This window comes from Saccopteryx leptura, chromosome 1 (genome assembly GCF_036850995.1).
Source record: "Saccopteryx leptura isolate mSacLep1 chromosome 1, mSacLep1_pri_phased_curated, whole genome shotgun sequence".
In the NCBI taxonomy this organism is placed as follows: domain Eukaryota; kingdom Metazoa; phylum Chordata; class Mammalia; order Chiroptera; family Emballonuridae; genus Saccopteryx; species Saccopteryx leptura.
This window is the reverse complement of record NC_089503.1, coordinates 383,324,040-383,335,399: the sequence shown is the minus strand read 5'-3', so window position 1 is coordinate 383,335,399 and position 11,360 is coordinate 383,324,040. Positions and strand designations below refer to the sequence as shown.

Sequence of the window (11,360 nt, the reverse complement as noted above, 5' to 3'; positions counted from 1 at the left end):
GATCGCGGTAGTTCTCTCCCAACAGTTAAGGATTCCTATGGCTTTGCCTTCTTAGCGGGAGCGGGAAACAGGAAGGGGTAGGTAGCCCACGGTCCCCACCAACACCCCATTTTCCAGGAGGAAAAACCATAAGTGCCCTTCCTGGCATCTGTTTGGGGTGGGGTGGAGGGCTCAGATTTTAAATGCAAACTTCTCCAGGAACTTCCTCTTATTGTTGTTATTCGCTAAAGGTGGCCTGGCACGTCTCGTTGAGTTTCTATGAAAGGGTTTTTGAGTCCAGGCTGATGACGCCACCGGTCTCTGCCAGAGCCTGCATGCAGTTGGGGTGAGCGGCGGGAAAGCAGGGCCAGGGCTGGGCACTCTCCAGGATCGGGCTTTTCCGTACGTGTGAGACTTGGCGGGCACAGTCCGGTGGCAAGCTCCGTCACAAACAGCTCAGTGACCTTTGGGAGCAACGCTGAAGCACGCTTGTGAACACGATGGTTCTTAGTTCCAGCCACATCGCTGGCGAGGATCAAGTAATGAATTCCTAATACCTTCATCTTAATAGAGGCAAATGGCTATCAGCTTCTGGCAGTGACGGCGGTGGTGTTAATAACTCCAGCCTATTTGGAGATGAGGGACAGGAAACAGAATAAGTTGGATTTCGGAGATCGGGAAACAACACCCAAGGGAGCCCGGCCTTGGGGCCACGAGGGCGCGAATGCACACGTCCCCAACCAGTCAGGCGGCGCGGCCAGAGCGCGCTCCCAGCAACCGCGGTTTTCGTTGCTTTTCTAGCCGCGACGTCATGGCCTTCTCGGCCTCTCATTGGACAAGACCGTCCAATCATGTGACTCCGGCATGCTCTATAAATACGGGCAAGGAGACAGCGGTAGTCCGCCATTTCGTGGACGCCGGGCAGGGTTGACGGTGTTTGGGAGCCGGGCGGAAGGGAGCGGAGGAGCCGTCCGAGGGTGTGTGTAGATTGGAGCCGCCGCATTTCTAACTCAAGATCTCGGTAAGAGTCCAGCGTGGAAGGAGTGAGGGGGAAAAGGAAACTTCCGAGTGCCGAGGTGGGGCCAGGCCCAATGGCGGCGCCAGATTGAGACAAAGGGACGCCGCCGCCATTTTGTGACGTTCCGCACGGGGTGGTGGCGGGGGGCTGCAGGCCCACCGGAGGCCGAGGCCGCGGCCGGGCCTTGCCGTGGCGGTGGCTCTAAATCTTTATTGGCGGGGGGCGGGGGGGGATCCGGGGTGTGGGCTCACCCAGGACTCGGGCTGCGGTGGAGGGAACCAGGAACCGTATTGTACTCCAGGCCCGCGCGGCCTTGCGGTTTATGGCCCCCGCCTTTTTAAGTCGCCCCATATATTCTTAAGCTGCCTCTGTACCTTTTTGATCTATATTGAGTGGTTTCTGGAATCATCTTGATTTCCATGTTATTTTAGTTTGATTTCATTGTTTACGCCTTGAAACGAGTCTGTCTCTCTCTTTTTTTTTTTTTTTAAGCCAATCTTTCTTGGGCAGCGTTCCTATAGCTACCTTCCATTAATCCGTAGGCCTGGAATGGGTCACGGAACCCGTCTCCAGCCGCGGATTGATCTCAGTTCCTGGGCACAGGGTGGGGTCACACACAGGAGGAGGTTGTGTCCAGAATGGTCTTTCTTCCTTGGATAAGCCCAAAGTGAACAGAAACGTGGAATTTGTGAAAAAGCCCTGAACTAAGTTAATTGACGAGGCCGCTCGCTCTTTCATGCAATTGAAACTGGCCTATATGGGGATTGGGATCGTTGCTAAGGGGACTTGAAGTTCAATACAAGCCCCCAAAGTGCGTTCAATTCCACCAGACAGATCTGTCTGGATTGATCTGTTTTGGACGTTCCATTGTAGATGGAGTCGTAATATATTACACAGTTTTGAGTCTGGCTTCTATGACCTAGCATGTTTTCGTGCACGTTTGTAGCATTTATAAGTGCTGCTTTTCCTGAGTAGTAGTCCATTGTGTGGATAATACACTGCTTATTTTTGTCCATTGCTGGCCATGTAAGTTAATAAACCTTTTTGCTATTAAGAATTGTGCTGGTGTGAGGCACGGTTTTTAAAACTAACATTGTCTTGTTGCATTGAGGAATAAAGTTGTTTAAGTTTTGGTTGATAAGGCATTTTTTTTTTTTTTTTCTTATAAGGCACATTTTTATCACCTTTCTAGTGGTTTAGGCTTAACCAATTTTCTTCTGCCTTGTTGCATTTGCTTTTGGGGCCTCGGTGTTTGCCTCTGAGTAGGTTAGCATCCTTGTCTAAGCGCTTTATTTTTGAGGTTAATTGAAATAGCAGGTGAAGTCCCTAAGTCGGTGCCCACATAGTAGTAAATGATCCTCCAGTGCATTTTTGTTTTTCCCATGCTTTTCAAAGAGGTACAGGACTTTTTTTTTTTTTTTTTTTTAAGCAGTTTGTGCTGGTTTCCTGACAGTTATCAGTAACAATTAAGGGGGAAATAGATGTTTTGATGGTGATAGCATTACTTGCTTGATTCTTGGACATTTTGGCAGTCTTTCCTAAGGCTGTTTTTCCACTGTAGATTATTTGGGTAAATCTTTAATATTTTTCTTGTTTTGTTTTTGACAGAAATGCATCGTGATTCCTGTCCATTGGATTGTAAGGTTTATGTAGGTAATCTAGGAAACAACGGTAACAAGACTGAGTTGGAGCGCGCCTTCGGCTATTATGGACCACTCCGAAGTGTGTGGGTTGCTAGGAACCCTCCCGGCTTTGCTTTTGTTGAGTTTGAAGATCCCCGAGATGCAGCCGATGCTGTCCGAGAGCTCGATGGGAGGTAATGTCATCGTTGGCTTATGCTCTTCCACAGGTTGCTTGAGATTCTAACATTCAAAATCCCTTAGCTATCTTCCTTGGTTAAGCTCAAAATTGAGGTTACCGGAGATTTACATAAACTTTTTTTGCAATCATAAGTGGGCTGAACAGTTTCAGTGAAGTCATGTTGGAAGTTTCTTTTTATTCAGTTGGCCATTGAAGAAAATAGTTAAGTTTAATAGTCAATTCTAGGTGGATAGCTGTATCAAAAAATGGTCAAAACATTTAAATCTAAATTCTCCACAGTGTCAAGTGTGTTTTCATCATTTAATTGTTTTAAAACAATTGTGGAATCAAATATTTATTTAAGAATGAACTTAAAACTACAAACTGATCACTGTAGTTGAGTGATGGTTATGTGAGGGGTTATTGCAGTTACCTTTTTAAAATTGATTGATTTTAGAGAGGAAGGGAGAGAGGGGAGCATTCATTTGTTGTTGCACTTGGTCGTTCATTGATTGTTTCTCATATGTTCCCTGAAAGGGGATCAAACCAGCAGTCTTGTTTTGGAAGGACAACACTGACTGAGCTTACCAGGCCTTATCTTTTTACGTGTTTGAAAGGTCCTTTTAGGAAGTGCGGATTGGATAGCAATTTTCCTTAGTAATTAGTGTTCTGTTAGCTGGCTGACAATGCCTGAGTCTTCATAGTAAACAGGTGTTGCCCTTCCCCCTTCAGTTTGGCCTTTGAAACCATTGTATTTCATGAAACCAAGGAGGTAACTTAAGATCCTAAAATGGAATGTTCTGAGGGTTGACTGGAGAAGCTTGTTTGTCCAAGCAGATTGCAGAAAGACGTTTGTAGGCCACAGCTCTTCCCCTCACTGTCCAGATATGGTGGCTTATCTAAACTTCATGGTTGTTGGAATTTTTTAATGTCACCTCTTGTAATTTGAGGGGATAGAGTGGTGTAAAATGGCCAAAAAAGTCTTCTGTTGTCCTGTTTGTTGCTGTTTACATGGACGAGTATGTTGGGGTGGTGGTGGAGAGATCAGCAAATACTGTGTAAGATCAGTAAACAAGCACTGGGACCTCAAAGGAAGAAGTTACAAGGTGTACAGTTCAGATGAACTAGTACTTTGAGGATGAATTCAGGGTTTTCCGCCACTTGTTAAAAAGTTAACGTTGAGTCCAATGATAGACTGACTCTTAAAGTAATAAACTGAAAAGAAGTTGGTTTCCTTTTTTTTTTTTTTAATTTTTAAAAACTTTTATTTATTGATTTTACTCAGGAAGAGAGAAAGACAGAAACATTAATCTCTTTCTGTATGTGTCCTGACCAGGGATCAAACCAGCAACCTCTGTGCTTCTGACCAGTGTTCTAACCAACAGCTCTACGACCAGGGTTTCTTTGTTTTAAGTGAGAGGAGGGAGAATCCTGCATGCATATCCTCCTCCCCCCCAGTTCTCTGGGCCTGATGCTTGAATCAACCAAGCTATTTTTTAGCACCTAAGGCTCATACTCAAACCAGTTTAGCCACTGACTGAAAGGGAAAGAGAGAAGGGGGAAAGGAAGAGAAGTAGATGGTCACTTCTTATGTGTGCCCTGACCATGAATCAAACCCGGGATGTTGATAGCTGGGCTGATGCTCTATCCACTGAGACAGCCCACCAGGAAGTTGGTTTCCTTTAAGAAAAGGGAGCCAGGCCTGACCTGTGGTGGGTGGTGCAGGGGATAGAACATCCACCTGGAGTTCTGAGGTTGCCAGTTTGAAACCCTGGGCTTGCCTGGTCACGGGATATAGGGGAGTTGATGCTTCCTGCTCCCTCCTCTCCTTCTTCTCTCCAAAATGAACAAATCTTAAGAAAAGGGAACTAAAACTTGTTTTGGTTAAGGGTCCTACAGGCATTCAAATCTGTTCTTTAGTAAGAAGCTGACTGGGAGTGCTTTTTGGCTGCATTAAATTTAATGGGGTTTTTCCCTTCCTAGAACACTGTGTGGCTGCCGGGTAAGAGTGGAACTCTCAAATGGTGAGAAGAGAAGTCGAAATCGCGGCCCACCTCCCTCTTGGGGTCGTCGCCCTCGAGATGATTATCGGAGAAGGAGTCCTCCGCCCAGGCGCAGGTACTTGGGAGAGAGCGTGTTTAGAGGTATTGGTGTAATGGAGTAGCCTTAGGAGCAGGTATTTCTCGTGGAAGTTTGTTGGTGGGTTTTTAAACTTTGAAGAGTCGGAGGCTTTTATGAAACGTGCTGGGTATAGTTTGGGGTATGTGAGTTGTGCTGAGTGTTGGCTTTTGTCTTTAGGTTCATGTTGGTAGTCAGTAACTTCTATCTTGGATCTATCTTGTAGTTCATCTTCTAGTTGCATCTTTCCAAGTCTTCCCTTATACTTCAATTTAGGCCTTTTTCCATTTCTTGACTCCATAATGACAAAACATTACATTCAACTCTAGCTCTTCACAAAAATGTGTGTTCTGCTATTAGCACGATTGTAATATTTATCAGTCAGGCAGCTGTTTTAATGTTACAACTGGTAAAATAGAAATCTTTCTGAAACTAACTTAAGTCACTGACCAATAAAGGGGGCTAAAAAAGCAATCCCAGTCATCTATTCTTCAAACCCAAATAGGAGAGAAATCAGTTTTTTTATAATTGAAAATGGCATCATTCTTGGACCAGACAGTGTTGTCTGGATGCTAACTCCACATCTCCTCAGACCTCCAAAATAGTTTCTGTAGGACTGAATTTACCTCTTACAGGTGAGTGAAGTCCTTTAGGAGACCAGGAGTTCAAAATCTTGCCCCTTTTGCTATTTTGAAAAACAACACACTGTTGCCCATCATAATAAAGAGTATTTGTTAGCTAATAGATGGTTGTACTGATGGCTTGTTTTTCATTTTTTTTTTGTGCTTTTTGGTCCATCTATTAATAAAAATGAACCCCGTTACAGAGTCACCATCATGTCTCTTCTCACCACCCTCTGAGTCTGCATTAGCCAGTCAACTAGCCCTTTCAGCGTCATGTGACCAGCGCGCCCCATTCAGCTTGGCTGGTGTCGTTTCACATGACCCAGGCATGGCCAGTCGTCAGGTTGCACCGCCCTTTGGTTCCCGAGCATGCTGTTTTCTCTCAGCCTTCTCTCCAACCTTAACCAAATCGGCAGCAGCCGCCTCGACCGCCCACACATTCCTGGCCAATCAGCTCAGCTGTTTATTTACCAAATGTCTTCACAACAACTACAGCAGCAGCCTTCGGCTAACAAAAAAGCAGGAAAAATCCACAACACCCCCTTCGCCAACCAACTAAATCCAACGCAACATCTGGCAAAACCTTTTCAGCAAATTCTTCCTGGCCGTCAGTCCGGCAGCCTCACCTCACCATTTCTAGCTTGTTGAAACCCAAAACTAGTAAGTTTTTCCTGCTTATACAGTTTACTGCTGGTTAAAATAAGGAGTAAGCGGCTTAAAGTAATTCTTTTTTCTGGATCAAAGGCTGGCTGTGCATAATTGAATGGTAATGTACATATATATTGCTTGAATAAAACTTTTAAGGGTGATAGGGAACTCATAATGTAACTAGACCTTCAAGTGAAACTTATTTGCATGTGTGAGATGCCAAACTAAAAAATTTAATAACTAACAGGTTTAGCTTTCCTTTCTAGCAAAAATTGTTGACTCCTATCACCTTTAAATGGTTTTACTAACAGTTTTCAAAATTTTTAAAATTTGGGGGTGAAATGGGCCAAGCTAAGGTAATTTTGATAAGTCTAAACACACTCTTAAATGTGACCATCACAATGCAGTCTAATGTAGCACTTAATGGCATCAGTATTGACACCTAGCGCGTTTTCATGAGATGACACTATCCACCTGGTACCTAAGTCTTGTCATGGACTTACAGGTTTGCATGGGTTCCAAATACCGGTTTATGGGGCTGTTTTTGGAACTACTGTGGGACTACATTTTGGTGTGGTGTTTTGGGTAGTGAAGTTAGTTTGACATGAAGTTGTGCATTGGACAGATCTGCTGTGAAGCATTCTTTGTTATAGTGAGTCCATGGTTGGAATACCTGCTTTTCACTTGAGCTTTTGGTTCCTTAATCCTTCTGTGCCCTTTTTTTTTCTTTTCTTTTTTTTTGTTTTTGGACGATGGGTGCCAGTTCTTCGGCACATTCACTGGGCCCAACAGTGAGATTGAAAAGTTGGGAAATGCCTCACGCCATAAATACTAATTGACAATTAGCCTAACTTTCCTGTTTCTGCTTTTAGATCTCCAAGACGGAGAAGCTTCTCCCGCAGCCGGAGCAGGTAAATAGCGTTTGGCCGTGTTCTCAGAAATGGCAGCGTTGCTGCTGTTCCTAGGCTGTTTTCTAAGTGATTTGGTTAATGGTACTAGACCTGAGGTATAGTTATGAATCAGGTGGTACACAGAACCAGTATTAAGATAAAAGAATGAACCAGCTTTTAGTTTTGAAAGAACTTGCTAGAAATATTTGATGTGTATAATCCTGAACGGGTATTTTTCTTTTCCCTCGCTCTTAAGGTCCCTTTCTAGAGATAGGAGAAGAGAGAGATCACTGTCTCGGGAGAGAAATCACAAGCCGTCCCGATCTTTCTCTAGGTCTCGTAGGTAAGATCTTTATGCCATGGGCCTTTTAAGACCTTACATACTGTACTAAAATCAGAAATAGTCCATCTTTAGCCGTTTTGCTAATGACTTTTATAACTGTATCGTACTACATTTTTCCTTTTAATTGTATGTAAGTCTGAAGGTGTTTTGTCACTGTCACCAAGTTACAGATAAAACTTTTATTTTTTTTTTAGCCGATCTAGGTCAAATGAAAGGAAATAGAAGACCAGTTTGCAAGAGGAGTGGTGTACAGGAAATCCCTTCATTTGACAGGAGTATGTACAGAAAATTCAAGTTTTGTTTGAGACTTCATAAGCTTGGTACATTTTTAAGATGTATTAGCTGTTCACATTTGTTTGTCTTGGAACAGTGACACATAAAGATGTAATTCTCTATGGTTTAAAATAGATCATATGAGGCATGTTAATATCAAGAATTGTTACTTTACAATGTTCCCTTAAGCAAAATTAAATTTGCTTTGAACTTTAGTCTTGGGTAGACTGATAATAAACCTCTAAACTCCTGCCCAGCTAAAGTGTGATGTTTAATATTGTGGAAACAAGACTGGCAAAATTTGAACTTCAACTTTCCATAGCTGGGATGTAATATGCAGCTGTAGTTGGACGAGCAGTCTTCAAAAGCTGCTGTGAACACAAGCCAGTATAGGTAAAAATTAAAGCTGCAAAATTAAACTAGAGGCTTAAAAATTTTTTAACTAGTCTTACACTGGGCGGAAGTTGTCCAGTTGGTGTAGAATCTAAGAAGTTTTAAGAAAGCTAGTTTACCTTTCTTTGCTTTCGGTCATAAATTTTTTATGTGGTTGCTGTATATGAACATATAACCCTTTGTAACAACATTCTTCATTTGGAAATTTGAGACGATTCAAAGATACCAGTGTCCTGCCAGTTTAAGGGTACATTGTAGAGCTGAACTTTGAGTTACTGTGCACAAATTTTTTTTCATGCTGTCATTTGTAATATGTTTTGTGAGAATCCTTGGGATTAAAGTTTTGGTTACAAATTGTTGTTTAACCTGAAAGCCTGTTTTTCCTTGCAAAACTAAAATGTGAGCTGGTTTTCAAGTTCACGTATAACATTCCAGTTGGAAGCCATACTTATATTTTCTTGTAAAGTGCTTTTGAATTAATAAAATAATAGCATAACTGTAATAGTCAAACCCGCTATTACCATAGTTCCTATCCCATGGAAAGCAGTTGGTTACACAAATCTTAAAATTGAGGCTTTTGAAGTGAAGGCAATTTTTGGTTGCCTCCTAAGTGATTGTTCTTACCATTCTTTTTTTCTTTAGGAATAGAAGCCAGTTCAAAGTCCATGATACTCAGTGACTAACATTCTAAAGTTGAGCAAGCTGGTACATTATAACCCAAAGTTGCCCATATAAAAAGGCTTTAAGCATGAGAACTTTCCACAAAGCTTTTCAAAATTGCTTCCATTTTATATAATTTGAGGTGTTGCATGGGAATTCCAAATTGATCCATTATGATGTAAAATTCACTATATGGTTCAAAATGTAACAGTGCAGATCTGAATATGGAGGCATGCATAACCTTCCTCGTAGAAAACCAGAGGAGCTGTAATATCAAAATTTTGTGCTATTAGATTAAATCTTAATGCAACAGTTTTGTGGCTTAGTTTCCTTAAATGTGCTACTTTATGATAGTTTTGGATTGTTCTGACTTGATTATGAAAGGCATTGCATTGAGTTGAATCTGTAGCTATTTTGTAGGTCCTAAACAGATTATTTCCTTTGTTCCTTAACCTTTCATGCAAATACAAACAAGGGAGGAGAGTCAAATTGGTGTCACCAGGGAGAGTTGGTATTAACGATGAATATTGTGAGCCTTGTTACAGAAGACTTAAGATGACCTGTTGATATGCACTGGCTTCGAACCATTTGGTTCTGGCATTTCCTACTAAAGCCTAAATACTGTTTCTGGTAGGAGGAACAAGACAAGATAGCTAAAAAGTTGTGAAAGTAACATGGTATGTCAATAATTACACTGCTTTTATAGATGGACATTAATATATATGGGCTTTTGGGCAGTATACAACTTCTAGTCCTAAGTTAGAAGGGTTTCTGTTAAAGGACAGTAATTATGAGTCTAGTGTGGCTAATAGAGAAGCTAAGGTAAAGTCAACCTCAGAGTTACCCTGACTTGCGGGCATCCAAATTTGCAATCACTTGAATCAAAAACTCCAGCACAATTTTTTTTTAATTCATTGAGAGGAGTGGAGGCAGAGACATACTCCCACAGGAGTCCCGGCTGGGATAACCTGGCAAGCCCACTAGGGGCCAGTGCTCTGCCCATCTGGGGCATTGCTCCATTGCTCCTGAGGCGGATGCCATGGAGCCATCCTCAGCACCTGGGGCCAACTTCACTCCAATCAAGCCATGGCTGCAGGTGGGGAGGGAGGGAGAGGAGGAAGAAAGGGAGAAGCAGATGGGTGCTTCTCCTGTGTGCCCTGATGTAGAACTGAACCCAGGACATCCACATCCTGGGCCGATACTCTACCATTGAGCCAACTAGCCAGGGTGCCAGTACAATTTTTATGGCTTGCAAAAATATGGAAGGTAGAAAGTGTTAAAATGTTACATTGCACATTCAGATTGTGGCTATTAAAAGTTCTGAAGTTACTATAGTTTTTAAAATTACATGTCCCATTAGCTAGTTTGGTCATGCATCTTCTGAATTGAATGATAAATCACTAAAACTGACCTGGGGTATAATGACTATAGGTGTTCACTGGAGGTCACTGTTGGTAATTTAAGGAAGCCTAGGGATCGTTTGTTTTTATGCTTTCAGGAATATGTAACAGTCTACTAGTTCACTTATTTTGGTTTATTTTTGAACTCCATTTCTTAAGCAGAAAGGTGAAGACAGATAAATTAGCCAGAGAAATTTTAGTTTTATGAGGTAATTTATCTACTGTTTATATCCTTTTCACAGTTCCTTTAGAAAATCATGATCAGTAGATGGTGTATCTCCACCCTTTTGGTTAGACAAAGCCCTATCTGGATGGGAAGTCCTCACTGTTTTTTATTGTGGCATCATGGTCCACACTAGTATAAAGTTTTTGTTACTATGTAGTGTTGATTGTAGAAAATTTTCAAAATATGCACAGCCTGACTAGTCTCAGTAGCCCTGTTTTCAGTGTTCTAGCCCTATGCTGTTTGGGAGAATTCTCTCAGTTGATAAAATCCCTAGTTCTGTAAGAGCTGCTGGTTTAGTGCTTTGTCTTAATGTGCTTTTATTTTTCAGAATCCTGAACATGAGTTAGTTGCCAGACCTAGTTGGTGCATCTTCCAGATGTATATTTTTGGACTGGACTGTTGCTTTCTGGTTTTCCCTTTTTTTGGAAGGAGGGGGGCATGAAAGATTTTTATAATTAAAGTCACTGAAGAAAAAACTGGGTTGGAGTATATTGTCAAAACAATCTGGTAGTGTTGGTGATTTCATAGTCCACAAATTCTCTTCATCCTATTTTACTCATTGGATACCTCAAAAGAATTTAGTGTAGCACAGTTGTGAGGTTCTGAGAAGAGAGCATTGAAAATTTGCTAAACGTAGTACAGGGGGTCTTCAGATTACAACATAGCTCTTTTCCTATGACAGTGACATAACCCAAATTTTGGAGTAAGTTGAAACACACCCTGGCCTGTCACTTACCTGTCCTCACACAGTTATAAAGTCATAATTTATTCTAGAACATAAATACACAACTAAGCCACAGGAAAGGGAAAAGGACATAAATATACTATATTGTACACTGTACTATAGTAAGAGAAAAAATATGTTAAAATTTTTTTTGCCTAATCTGTGGTGGTGCAGTGGATAAAGCGTTGACCTGGAACACAGAGGTTGTTGGTTCAAAACCCTGGGCTTGCCCAGTCAAGGCATATATGAGCGTTGATGCTTCCTG

General features: G+C 41.9%; 1 protein-coding gene across 1 annotated transcript; it reads left to right on the top strand.

The window, feature by feature from the left end:
- Positions 1 to 863: 863 nt before the first annotated feature.
- On the top strand, positions 864 to 8,457 carry SRSF3 (serine and arginine rich splicing factor 3). Its single transcript, XM_066359534.1, has 6 exons — positions 864 to 1,000; positions 2,606 to 2,813; positions 4,781 to 4,915; positions 7,059 to 7,097; positions 7,333 to 7,419; positions 7,614 to 8,457. The coding sequence occupies exons 2-6, from the start codon at positions 2,608 to 2,610 to the stop codon at positions 7,639 to 7,641; spliced, it is 495 nt and encodes a 164-aa protein (XP_066215631.1). The 5' UTR covers positions 864 to 1,000; positions 2,606 to 2,607; the 3' UTR covers positions 7,642 to 8,457.
- Positions 8,458 to 11,360: the final 2,903 nt, after the last annotated feature.

Coding starts and splice junctions, on each gene's coding strand:
- SRSF3 (XM_066359534.1), top strand. CDS start 2,608: ATGCATCGTGATTCCTGTCCATTGGATTGTAAGGTTTATGTAGGTAAT. Junction 2,814..4,780: donor GTCCGAGAGCTCGATGGGAG/GTAATGTCATCG, acceptor TTCCCTTCCTAG/AACACTGTGTGGCTGCCGGG. Junction 7,420..7,613: donor TCTTTCTCTAGGTCTCGTAG/GTAAGATCTTTA, acceptor TTTTTTTTTTAG/CCGATCTAGGTCAAATGAAA.